The sequence below is a fragment of the Monopterus albus genome, unplaced genomic scaffold (assembly GCF_001952655.1).
Source record: "Monopterus albus unplaced genomic scaffold, M_albus_1.0 scaffold127.1, whole genome shotgun sequence".
Lineage (NCBI taxonomy): Eukaryota > Metazoa > Chordata > Actinopteri > Synbranchiformes > Synbranchidae > Monopterus > Monopterus albus.
The window spans coordinates 2,850,684-2,864,188 of record NW_018128007.1 but is presented as its reverse complement, the minus strand read 5'-3'; the positions used below and the strand labels follow the sequence as shown (position 1 = coordinate 2,864,188).

Sequence of the window (13,505 nt, the reverse complement as noted above, 5' to 3'; positions counted from 1 at the left end):
TAGTAGTTTGCGTAGTCGGTGCTCTTATCAACTGGATGGAAAAGGGGGTGCAATAAAGCGATAAGAGATTTGATGCTTTATTTTCTACTGAGAGTAATTGTTTTAAGCCTGCAGGTCTGACCCAGCTGTGATTTTTAGTATGCATCAGATCCAACAGGAGGCAGTGGAGAGTCCACCACAGAAACTGGTGGCACCATGTGCAGAGGCGAGACAGTAAATGTGAGTACTACAGAATAATCCTTACCAGGCTTTGAGTATGCAGTATGTTCACATTGAAAAATGACAAAATAATGTATCCTCAAACCAGATACTGTGCTAAAAATAGCAGACTTTTGAGTGTGCTGTTGATGGATGCTTTTCTCACAATGCAGTGCACAAAGAAAACTGAGGCCGGTCATAAATTAACAGCTGGAAACCGGGAGGAAATTTATATTGTAGGTGGTAAAACACCTCCAGGAAGACTGAGGAAAACAAAAGAATGTACTGCCTTAAAAAGTCAGTTTATGACATTCTATGTTCTGGTATGTTACTGTTTCATTTTAGTATTAAAGGGTTAATTGTCTTGAGTATGTGTGTAACCATATTACTATGCAATCAATATGAATTGAGGTCTGTTCCTTTGGGCTTAGTTTTTCCACTTCTCCTTTACTGAGCTGAAGTTGGAGCTTTTCCTATTTGGTGCTAACCCTTGATAATGTTACAGGAACTAAAATTTTTCATCTGAAAGTTTGTTACATGTTGTAAAGGGAAGCTGTCTAACTGAGCAGAGAGTTATTTCCAGCATTGCGCTAACATTAGGTTGTGTTGGTCACAGAAACTTCCTCTGTGAAACTTCTTAACTGTGGCTTAGAGAGTTTAGTTTGCACAAACAGTTTGATCACAGTCTCCCCCTCTCTAGTGTATCTGCAGAAACAGTTACAGCTCTCTAATTCACCAGTTAAATATAACCCACTCCCATGATGTCTTGAAATCAGACAAATGTCAGTGCTATGTACCTGCAGCAGGAGGAGCAGGTTTGCTCAGTGGCTCCACCTTTGGAGTAGGCTTTGATGAAATGTCATCCTCTGCAGAAACAAGACAGCGTTGATGAAAGGTTATGATTCTTTGTTTAATTTGTAGACAGAGAAACATGAAATGGCAGAAAATAAGCTCTCTGAATTAAACAACGAATCAAAGGGATACATGTGATTTGTTGTTCTGTAGGAAAACAGATGGTCACAGTGGTAAAATGTGTGGTAAGACCTGGGAGCTCTTCATAAATGTCTTCATCAATTGGCTCCGGCTTGGTTACATCATCTATATGTCCAATGTCATCGTACATATCATCATCTTCTTCTGGGATGATGCCCGTCATATCTACAAACAAGGAAACATAATATGTTTGACTTCACACACAATAAATGTCGCTTTGTGCACCATGCAGACTGACTCTCTGGTGTTAATCTTTAGATCATTTTGTAAATTGCTGGTTTTACACTCTTAACGTTGACGACATTACAAAGCACAATAATAACGTTCTTATGATAGAAACTGTTCAAACCTCTTAAAACAAAGTCTATCTGTTTCACCCATTCCTCCGCGTCTTTCACTGATGACGCACAAAACTGTGATGAAAGAGGAGAGTAACGAAAACTGCAGTCAGTGCATTATGCAGTTCCACATATATTAATTAACATAAACAAATAACACTGCATTTATGCATACTAAAATGTTCCACAAGGAACAGCTTCAATATTAGAAACACTCACTGGGACTTTTTAAATATTCGTGTCAGGTTGAGCCATTGCAAAGGCAGCAGTGTTAATAGGTTTTAAAAGTAAAGATTTAATAAAGAGGCTGTACACACACACACACACACACACACACACCTTGCCAAGTTTTAAATATCAAGTCCACCTTTGTTTTTCCAATTTAAGAGGCACAGCAATGAGCAGAAGGCACTGAAACCATCACCAGGAGAGGAGCACGTACCTGATAGAGTCGCTTGTCAGGAGCTGAAATCTCAAAGCAACAGTCTTTCTTTGAGTCTTTCCGTAAAGTGTTGTTCATTTTGACGTTATACCCATTGATACTGAACTCGCCCTTCTGCTGCTTGTCTGGTCAGACAAAATGAAAACATCATCATTAGACGGTTCAGACACAACAGCTGCAATGTCACTGTCAATACATGGGAAACAATCAGTTCCCCTAAACGTTTCTCAGACAGAATGTGATTCATCATTGACTGGAAATCTAGCAAAGTACCTTTCTCACTACCGTAGTAGTAGAAGGTATGATGGCTTAGAGCACACCATCTCTTCTGCCACTCGGTGCCAAAAAAGCTGTGATCTGTGGAGGGAAATGAAGCGATTATTAAAAAGATTTGTTCTTTTCTTGGTTTATTTAGAGACATGCACCGTGTATGTATCACACACAGTACATCATGTACAAAGGAGGAAAGTAACTAAGTACATTTACTGCAAGACTGCACTTAAGTACAGTTTTTAGGGTATCTGTACTTTACTTGAGTAGTTTCATTTTCTGCTACTTCATACTTTGACTTCATTACATTTCATTGTACTTTGTTCTCACTACATTTATTTGATAACTTTAGTTTAGAGTACTTGTTTCACCACCGGCCATGTATCTCTGTCTTAAGGACATTATGCATTTTATGGGTGCTTGTTTTGTTTTGTTTTGTTTTGTGTCCGTCTACCTTTTGTTCAGACCTTCTAGGCTGAAACATTACATCAGTATGTTTTTAACTTTAGTGTGCACACACCCTGTTAAAAATGTTTGTTGAGTATGTGGTTAGAAGAGCACAAACCCTTTCTGTGTTTCTCGAGGTATCCTGCTTTAATGACAGACGTCAGGTCCTGAGCTGCCACAGGTGGAGACTGCTGGGAGCCTGAAAAAGAATCGAAGAAGCCCAGTGAAGTGATGTCAGTTGTTTTCTGTGTTATCACTTCAGCTAAAATCGAGTCCTTTCAAAACGTTATTACTTCAAAGTGAAAATTATATTTGTTTTTAACGATGTTTAACATATCCAGATGGGTTTGTGGCTAACTTTGCTCTCATATATTTGACTAATTGATGTTAAAATAAGTATCAAAAGTCATAGAGGCTGAAATGTTTTGCATCTCGCTGAAGGAGATTCTCCACAGTGTGCGCCTTCAATGCAAATGTTCAACTGCTGTGTCAAAGATGCTTTGTGTGAAAGCACAGTCATAAAACTTGCAGCTGCCTAAAACCCAGACCCCAATCAACATTTCACAAAGATCTCCTTGACACTTTGTTCAAAAACACAAACTAAAACACAAAATATTACATAAACCGCCATGATGGAGCACGCAGGGTTAAAGCTACTGTATACTGAGGAAAGGTTGTTTTTTTTTTTAAAGCTACAGCCATGGCAGTAATTTTCAGTCCCTAGACAGTGGCTGAGAGCAATAAAACATGCCCTAGCTGTCAAAGGAATGGGGTGAAAGAGGAGGTGGGAGCAGCAGTTGTGCCCCCAGATTGCTCCCCAAGTGTGTTGCCAAGTTACAGTTGGAATGTCTCCCTCATTGTGCCACTCAAAGTCACTTTCTCCAGGGAGCAGGCAGAGCTTTGTGTATTTTCATCTGCCAAGACGCCATTTTCAAAACTTTAATCCCCAGCTTGTTAGCAAGTCGACTGTGGAGGGCTGTTAAGTGCTTGTGTCTCACCTTCGTAGGCTTCTTCATCCTTGTCTGCCCGCTCTGACTGAAGTGACCCTCCATCGTTGTTGCTGTCAACTTCCTCGGCATCATCTGAGTCATCTCCACTGACTAAAGGAAACAGAGGATGTAGTACATGTTATGGGGTAACACAGGGGTTCCTGATCAGCTTTGGACATCTGGTCTGGGCACTTGAAAGAGGATTTTCCCTTTTCAGCTTGGTGAATTTAAACTATTACTTTAAAAATAAGAGCAAAGATTATAATCTAAAAAATAAACAACTTAGTTTCTGCTTATTTTCAGCACTTGTGACACATTAAATTCATGCCAAATCCCAGGTTGGGAACCACTAGTGTCATAGATGTAAACATAGACCTCAGGATTATTAAAATGTAAGACCAACACTCACCTTTGTCCTTGAACTCCTGTGGGAAACTGTTGGAAAACAATAAAAGGGTGTTACCACCTTTCAAATCCTGCATCACCAACAAGACTCAGAAAATGAAGTGACGTTTTTGTAACAATAACCCAAACAGACATACCCCAGTTTGACCTCTTTGATGCGTTTAATGAAGGCATCCCTCTTCTCTTTTGCCTTCTTGCTCAAATTTTCCCCCTTTAACCCATCATTGAGGAAATTTTCTAGGTCTAAACATAAGAAATGCAGGTAAATCGTTCATACGTTCTGATATTAATGTGTTATTTGGAAGTATAATGGAACATTACTCCAGCTGGACACGACTCCACACAGCGGTTTGCGCTTCTTGGTGAACCTGCACCGTGTGTGATCGTCGACAGCTCGAGTGAGCGGCGTTTTAAAACCAGTAGCACACTGGTTAGACAGACGTGCACTGGAGTGTATCTGACAAAAACAGCCATCCATATTGAGCCTCCGCTTCCTCTTCTACACAATGGTCTCTTAAAAGCCGGACTTATCGAAACAAACCTTAAAAAGACACGAAGAACAGAAACAACACTTACAAATACACAACGAGTTCTGCTGTTTTACCTGAAATAAGACTCGTTAGCTCCTCGGGAATCGCACGCATTGTAATTAGTTTGTTGCTGGTAGCGGTGCACTGACTGTCCGGCCGTGGAAACTTCACGATACGGAAGCACAAGTGGGCTCAAACATACGGAAGTTAATCTACTAATTACTTCTCAATGACCACACCGCTCCGCTGCAGGACCAGCACGACACCACCTGCTGTTCCACATCCACCATGACCTTTGGTCTGTCAGCTTTTCTGCATATTGTTTGACAAGGGGCTGATGCTTTAATGGCGCAACGGGTGTTTACGCACAAATAAAATATAGTGACCATTGGTCACGATCATCAGATAAATATGGCTCTGGCACTTGTTCGCTCCCTGTGACTGACTCCCTATTTTACAACGATGCAAACACTTTATGGATTCATCAGTATTGTGAGTCTAAATAAGAATCGTTAAGGTAATTCTATAAAACTGATCTGGAGGTTTCTGTGGTAGGTTTTTGAGCAACATAGATGTTTCTGGGTCTATGTGACGTGTGATGAAATATATCTTTCCTAAATTATATTTTAAATATTTGCATCATCACTTGCATCTCATTTAACTGGTTTTTACTGTACGATCAGCAGCAATCTCATACAACCACTGCTCCACTGCTACCAAGGGTAAAGAAGCCTTACTTCTTACAAACCTGTGCCTCCTGGTGCTTTCAGACTAAGCAGCGCGTTGACATATTGTTTACAAAAGTGTCAGTCATTCATTAGTCATCTTTTGACAGGCAATATCACCCAATCCAGGTTAAATGGCTAAGTCTTTGAACTGTATAGCCCTCTGTGGTGGAGCCCTGAAACAGAAATGTCAGCGCAGCTCCGGAGGGGCTGTGTGAAGAGCTTCTCCTGGAGCTGCAGGTGGTGGCCAGTGTTTGTCAGCCAGACACACGGATTTGCATTCAAAGTCCCACTGAGAAAAGAGGCACAGCAGACTTTACAGATAGGTCATAAATCTATAGATTGTCATATATATATACAATCTTATTCCTCATTTCTCTGTAGGCTGTGATTAAGCCTGAGATCATATTTCACTGTTTATGGTTGTTTTGACATATAGTTGATGTTTTGTGACGTCACTTCCCGTTCAGAGTTATCCCAGCAGCCAATAAATTCTTTATGAGCCACAAATCCTCTGTGGTCATTCAAAACCTGACCCCCTCCTGACCTGGCAGTAGTTCCTCCCAGTTTGGAGAGGAGAGGAGAGCCAGCTTGACCTTTGACCCGTGTGTGTGGGTGTGTGTATGTGTGTGTATGGAGGAAAGGATCTGGTTTCCCATAAAACTTTATCTACTTGCCAGTCGTCTCAGTGGTTTCTTCCCAATTTATCACACTGATTATAGGACTGTGATGCACTTAACTGCATGTTGTCTAAGCTGCGTTGCTCAAAGTAGAACCAAAGATCATAGGCTACAGAAAGTGATTTCATTCCTAATGCAGATGAGAGGTTATTTGAAAAGTTTGAGTGTAGCTGTTTAGTTTGCGCTATCAGAGACTGTGAACAAATGACTGGGCAGTATAAGCATGAGAAGTCACAGGCTATTTGAAATAATCAACGTAAGTGTGGCTGTGTTTGTGGTTAGTGTAGCCTGTAAACACTGGACCCTGTGTGAAGTTAACTCAGTGGTTTCAGCACCAAACCAAACACCACCTCTGTGCCTCCTGTTAGAATTAACGTCCTCGGCCCTTGTTTTCAAATTGTGCACAATTAGCCGTCACTTAAACCCATATCTCAGTAGGAATGGCAATCCGCCACCTCGCTTCACCTTTTTATTATTGCTGTGAGGCTCTGAGCCCAACCGCAGAGTCCTGAGAGCAGCTCGATGAAACACAGGGCCTATACATGAATCTTATATCTCCTGCAGACCCTGGGAGGAATAATTCATCAGCGTGATTGGTATTCTTGTCATTCCTGGAACATTATACGGTTTTATCTTTTCATCAAACATTTTCCCAAAACATGAAATAACATCATAAAAAACAGCAACACCGGCTGTTACATAAACGCTTCGTCATGTACGATTTATGGAGACGAGCCTCAACTGGTCGGTGTGAAGAATTCCTTAGCAGTAAATGGGACTGGGGACAGGGACCAAATCCGTTTGGTCCATTAAAATTTACTATAAATGAATGGAATAAATATGTCGTGCTATAGCCTATATCTGGTCCATGGTCGAGGTTTTTGCTACCGCACAAAAGTGGGAGTCGACTTCGTACCAATTTGTGGGGAAAGCCTTGTGTCGGCTATTTTGAATTCATCTAAAATCATTTTAAATCATAAAAGAAAGTTCTGAAGACTACAACGGCGATTCGTAAGTCACATATATTGTATTACACTGCGGATCGGGCTATAAACAAGCACTCTCAGTGCTGTGAGTTTTATAGGCAATAAAATTTAATTAGAGAGCCAAGAAAAGTCATAGCTTTTGGCCTGGGACTCCTAGCAAGGAATTCTCACTGCAAATTTTCTTTTTCTGGGCTTTAAAATGCAAAGGCAATGAATCTCCCTGATGAAACTCTGGGGACTACAAGAACCATAATCACGTTGAAATAAATCTCTCAAAGTATTAAAAAAAACTTTCACACGTTACCATTCATATCTGGTGCCATGTATTTGTGTTGTACACTGCCGGGTTCACTGCATCCCTTTGACTGATGGCTGAGGATTTTAAATCAATTGTGTCTTTTTATTGGGTGAATGATAATTTAGAAAATGTCCCGTGATGTCCTTTAAAAGTAAAGAGTTTATTCTCAACTGAGAGAAACTCAAGACTTGGAAGAAACAGTCTGGCTCGATTCATAACTCACAATTCTCTCCTAAAACTGTTATGGACCCAAAAATCAATCATCTCTTCAAGCTTTGATCGGAAAATAAGACAAAAGCGCACGTGATTCCAATCAATGTAAAGTTTTATTTCAAGAAAAATATTCTGTTAATTATAGTTGAAATTCATATAAAAATAAATGCGTAAGTCCTCTGGTAGTCCAATGGAATAAACAGTCCATCTCGGCAAAATAGAAGCTTTCTTGTTTTTGCTTTAACTTACCTTATTTGTTAGATGTGCTAAAGATTTCACCCTCACACTGTTTAGGCTAAACTGGCACAAGTGTTTGAATTAAACAATAAAAGAAATGTTTCAATAACTCAAGTTTTGCAGGTCGATTGTTGTGAGTGTTTCTGAAAACAGGTCAAACGTTTCGGATGATAAAGGCAGAGGACTTTGTGCTGAATCTGACAAAGTTGGTGAGAAAGAGGAGGAGGATGAGAAAACTTGAAAATCCTGCAAGGAGACGTCCAGGCTCGGGGAATGGTCATTGTCCGGCCCTATTGTTGACACGCACATAGGAACAGTGGGTGCCGGGTTTGGAAAATGTTTCAGATTTTTCTCATTGCTGTTCGAAGGCGCAGCAGTCGGGCTTTGGTTCTCCCCATTGTGCCCATTCTGACACTGCTGTGAAGTCAAGGCGTTCTGGTGGAAATACCTCTCCCTCTCCAGGAGTGTTGCGCCCGCGCTGTCGTCAGCCGCCTGCTCGAACTCGTCCTCCGGCCCGTCGTCCACACACGCGTATTTCCCCTCACTGTCCCGGTTCTCCTTGCAGTGGGCCTGCCTCTTGTGCTTCATCCTCCTGTTCTGAAACCACACTTTCACCTGCTTCTCTGTTAAATCCAGCAAAGCGGCTATTTCCACTCGCCTCGGTCTGCACAGGTATTTGTTAAAATGAAACTCCTTCTCCAGCTCCAGAAGTTGGGTGTTGGTGTACGCAGTCCTCAGCCTCCTAGATGCCCCTCCACCGCCAACACCACCCTCTGGTATCTCTGGTGAACCTAAAATAAAAAAAAAACAAATATTTTATTTAGACGCAAAATAAAAGAGCAACACGGTTATGTGTGTAGGAAAAGGAGCAACGTGGAGTGAAACTTTTAGCAAGCAAGCACAGGGTCTTGGAAGATTTATGGGCCCCAGGCAGAATATGATGGGTCTGCGTGGACAGGACAGGACGGAGGGTGAAGATTAATGAACATGCCAGCTGCTAGCCCGTGTAGAATAATCTATCACTCTCCATTACTGTCAAACATTAACGCTCTAACACTGCATCACAAGTCAGTGCGTTATTTGATGAGATTAAGCAATCTTAAATCACAATCCTATATTGGCGCAAAGAGACGCCAGCGTTGCACGAGGCCCGGGATGCAGCTCCTTGCAGAGGGGGAATCCTCAGACAATGAGGAGCCTTTAACATGGAGGTTATTAATCATCATGTCTTGCCTTGGGGGGAGAAGTAGAGTGGTGAGGAGTCAGTCGTTGTCGAGGAAGCTGCAGAGGCAGGAGTCTGGCTCCTCTTGATGCTTTTCTTCTCCTTCATCCACGGGTACTCCGGTCGCAGGGATGCCGCCTGCAGCGGGCTGCAGCCTTTCAGAGCCTGCTTTGAGCGGCTGTGGCGTGGGTGGATGCCCGGATTGAGGCCGGGGATGGTCTGCTCAAAAGGAGGAGGAATCAGTGTCGACTGTGAAAGCGCCGAACTCTTGATTGATGAACTTTGAAATGCATCAGCAGGGTTAGTGAGAGATGTCAGGCACTCAGCGAGCGTCGGCTGACTGTTGATAAAACCACTTTCTCGCCCAAATTCGTAATTCATCTCCACCTTCTTGTCTCGAAAACTCGCTGTTTTTTAAGATAACTCGGAGGGGCAGAAATAATAACAATTAACAAGCAGTTTATTTTCATAAACTACTAAACTGGATACAGCCGTTTGGAGACCTCTGTGCCATAAACTATTGCGTTCATGAGGACATGGCTGGAATTAGACCGTGCTGCTTGTCACATGATTGCATCTGCCCAATGACAATTTGGGGTTTTTATCAAAAGACGCCACTGTCCCTTGTGATTGATCGAGAAAGTCGGAGGAGTAACGCCTCATTCTGGGGGTAACTGTTGCTTTATTTACACATTTTGGGGGTCAGTTTGTTCACCGCCGCCCCCTACCCCGAAAATGCACCCAGCAGCCGTGCCTACTTTTGCGCTTCCACGCAGAGTAGCGTGCGGCTACGCGCGCACACGTCTTCTTTGTCAATAGCACGGCGCGTCGCAAATCATTTCAGCAGTCACATTTGAGTCTCGTAATGCAACAACGCCCACAGTCGTTAATCTGGAGACTTGAAGATTTGCTTGGAGAGAAAAGCTGCAGCAGACACATCCAACAACACACTCGACATGTGCACCCTTCCCCCAACGCACAGCACAGAGCACAGAGAGAGAGAGAGATTACTTTTTCATAAATATCAATGTGATTTTTACGTTCATCATTTGATTTTTAGCACAATTTAATGGCCAATTATCTAGACCATCCATTATATTACGTTATTATAGACAAATTTATCATAAAGGTATAAGCCTGTTTTAATAGGAACTCTACTGAAAACACAATATTTTGTGTCCGTGAGAAAGCACTTGGGTTATTTAAAAGGTATTTGTCACCCTTTTAGAGTTTATAGCTCCCTGCCCCACATCCCATTTAATTTATTTTATTTCACCGGTAGGGATAATGTTGACCTAAGCCAGCATCCATATACTTCAGTTATAACATTGCGGTGAGTAGACATGATTTGCCACTGTGGTGTGAGGCAGAGGAAAGGTGGGGATCTGATGGCTGTTTATTGCTCAGGCTCTAAACAAAGAGCCCCGGTAGCATCAATCTTTCTCGCCAAAAGGTCTGACAGCTCCCTGCCCTAAGAACACGTTTAAACCATCTAACACTCCCTTAGATCATTTATGGCCAAGAAGACGACAACCACTCTCTGGGTATGTGCTGTGGGTGAAGTTTTCAATTTAGAGATGTAGGGATTTCTTTAGAAGCACAGATGAGACGCACGGCCATTACGCACAAAGGGGTTTCCTCAGTCGTTCCGTAATAAATCAGAAATCCATCAAAAAACGACACTTTGTCGCTTTTTTCGTTTTGTAGAAAGGACTATCCAGGGACAGGAGAGGCAGAGGAGAGGAATGGACTTGGTTAGTGGTGTAGAAACGAACGGAGCAGCTTTTACATAGGAACAATTGCTTGCTGAGGTGAGTGGGTGTTGGCATTCAGCAGAAATCCTATTCAGTCTCCTATCTTTCTCTCGGTCAGATACCCTGAAGCCGTTTCTCTGAAATCATCCAGCTTCAGCATTTGATTTGTCTGCATATAAACGTTTACCTGATTTATTATTTGTAAGGCTGCACTTCGCATGTAAGACAAATCTAACAAGCTATAATAGAATTTAAAAAAATAAACAAGTTGTTCTCTCTTGGTGTGAGCATAAAAATTATTTTGCCACTGTAAATTAACCTGAATTTCGTTTGTGAGTAGCTTGTTGTTTAGCATGTATGGCTATTTGTGCAAATTATTTTCTACTTTAAAGATGTGATTTTTATTTTTATTTTCATTAAAATGTGAAGCTAAATTCTGTTTTATATAAAAAGCATTGAAATCGAAACAACAATGACACAAAGACACTTCTGAAAAATAAAATGATCTCTGATTTACCACAACCTAAACACTGTAAACCGAGACTTGGATACATTTTATATTGCAGGAAACCTTTGGTGCATGTGTTCCATTTGTTCAGAGCAGCACAGACGCCGAAAGAAACCTTTTTTAGCAGCTTGTTTTTGGACAAACGCAGAAAGAGGACGGTGTCTGGATGAGGGGTACGGTTCCCGTCTGTTCTGCAACAACAGGAGACATCTGGGAGACAAGCAGGCCAAACCTGCGACTGACCAAGTGTTTATAAGGACAAAAAAAGTCAGTTACTGTGCTGTGGAATTATTTTTATTTGTGGTGAGTGTGGTACAAATTTTTAACCAGACTAAAAAATAAATAAATGAACAGTCATCAAATGTGCGTTTTTTTCTTGGCCCGTATTTGGATGGTAAAGTATTGACCTGCAACATAACACACACTGTTTTCATATTCATATTTAGAAATTGTATTTTGGTGAGATGATTGATTATGAAAGTGTTTATTGCACGTTGTTTCCGTCGATTCAGCTGCTTTCTGTCATACATCACATCATACTCTGCCTGCAGCAGAAAAAAATTACAGGGGTACAAATGAGCCGCGTAGTGGTCCCTCTGGAAAGCACATTTAGCGTGTGGGTGTGTTGGTGTGTGTGTCCCAGAAACACAGCGGTGCTCACGAGAGGGTTTTCACATTACCATTTCATTTATTGAGCCCCTGGATTCATGGGAAGATTTGACAGATACTTCAAGCGCGTTATAGGCTCGCAAATCAAACTGTTTTGCGCATCGACATGAGCAGAAATATTGTGATAACTGGGGGGAAAAACTCAGTTATATGGTCGTTCTGGGCCTTTGTTGGCAATCAGAAAAGAAAGATAAAAAAAAGATATCACCTACCTCTCTCACCACCAGCCCGTCTGTCTTTGATTCGACTCCTTGCTCAGTTGCCCTGTAGGTAAAGACAAAAATGTGAATGAATATGTAAATGAATATCGTTTTCAAATAGATTAAAAAAAAAACAGCACTTTTTTACAAATTGAAGTAAGATTGATTTTTTTAAATGCAGGAAAATGCATTTGGGACTGTCTAAGTAAACTCCAAACTCAGAAAGTCTATTTTCCTTTAAAACCACTTGGTCAATCATTTTCTGCAAAGCTGTTTAGTCTAAAACAGAGCCCTAACTAGTGCCCCTTTCACGTTGAGATTCATCCAACAAACCACTGGCAGTGAGGAGAAATGAATGAAACATACTCCCATGTGCGCCTGACTTTACCCCCATGAACTTCTCCTCCTCAGTTCACTCGTGGCCTCGTCTGTCACCGGTGGTGTCACCAGGTTTGATGTATAGGGGTCATGAAAGGTCACTGCAAACAGCATCCAAGCAACCTTCTGTGTATCTGCAGCATGGCTCCTTAAATGGCTGTTTGCATGGGAGATATCCATCCAAACATTCATGGGGATCAGACTGGAATGTCATCTACACACAGAGCTATTGTGTAGTGACCAGAGAGACGATAACAAAAGGGTTGCATGGACTAATATCACAAATTATCATGTTTTTGAAAAAAAAAGGGGGAATGTCTTTAACATTATTACAGTTTTCACCCAAACAGATGTAATGGGCTGCATGTGGGTGACCTCTGGGGTGTGGGGGGAGAAAAGAGTGAGGTGGGGGAATGTCAAAGGAAAGCTGGAAGGTAGAGAAAGTTTGAGGTATCCTTCACTTTTGAGGACCTCAAGTTCATCTTAGCTGTGGTCCACGGAGGTCCTAGCTGTCCTTGACAATAAATGGTGTTGACCTGCATCTAATACATAGGACCATATGTTCAGCTAAATTGATTTGGCCCAAATTATCTGTAAATGTGCATGTAAGTATTCACATGGTTGCACATTTATTGAATATTTATATCGGCTTAATCACAGATTTGTTGGGTGAGAATGTACAACACGTATACATTTGTCTGCACCCACGTGATTATTACAGCAAACTATACTAAACTATTCAAAATCACAAGTTTTTTTTTCTTACTAGTTTGTGTTTTTCTCAGCAGCCTAGAGCAGTTACAAAGTAAAAGAACCCCTGGTCATACAAGGTCCCACTTTAATTAAATAAGCATCTTTAAAGATCAATTTGTGCACTAACTAAGCTACTACTACTACTAATAAATCAGAACACGTAGCAGGGTTATATATTTTACGAGGAAAACGATACAAGTCGTGCAGGTCTGTAATCGATGAGAGTTGTCCTAGGTGCAGTGAACGCATCATGCATTTTGATCATCGCTC

At 41.5% G+C, this 13,505-nt stretch overlaps 2 protein-coding genes across 2 annotated transcripts in view; both read right to left on the bottom strand.

Annotated features, from left to right (window-relative positions):
* Positions 1-4,937, bottom strand: part of skap2 (src kinase associated phosphoprotein 2) — an 8,583-nt gene extending 3,646 nt beyond the window's left edge. The window contains 11 exon segments of the mRNA XM_020612839.1: positions 3-31; positions 996-1,064; positions 1,243-1,356; positions 1,541-1,604; positions 1,972-2,096; positions 2,245-2,328; positions 2,807-2,887; positions 3,687-3,788; positions 4,087-4,112; positions 4,220-4,325; positions 4,687-4,937. Of these exon segments, the coding sequence (XP_020468495.1) occupies positions 3-31; positions 996-1,064; positions 1,243-1,356; positions 1,541-1,604; positions 1,972-2,096; positions 2,245-2,328; positions 2,807-2,887; positions 3,687-3,788; positions 4,087-4,112; positions 4,220-4,325; positions 4,687-4,726 (840 nt within the window). The 5' untranslated portion in view covers positions 4,727-4,937.
* Positions 4,938-7,697: 2,760 nt separating this feature from the next.
* On the bottom strand, positions 7,698-9,491 carry hoxa2b (homeobox A2b). The gene is made up of 2 exons (XM_020612871.1): positions 8,985-9,491; positions 7,698-8,542 (listed from the first exon to the last, which is right to left on the bottom strand). The coding sequence occupies exons 1-2, from the start codon at positions 9,352-9,354 to the stop codon at positions 7,854-7,856; spliced, it is 1,059 nt and encodes a 352-aa protein (XP_020468527.1). The 5' UTR covers positions 9,355-9,491; the 3' UTR covers positions 7,698-7,853.
* Positions 9,492-13,505: the final 4,014 nt, after the last annotated feature.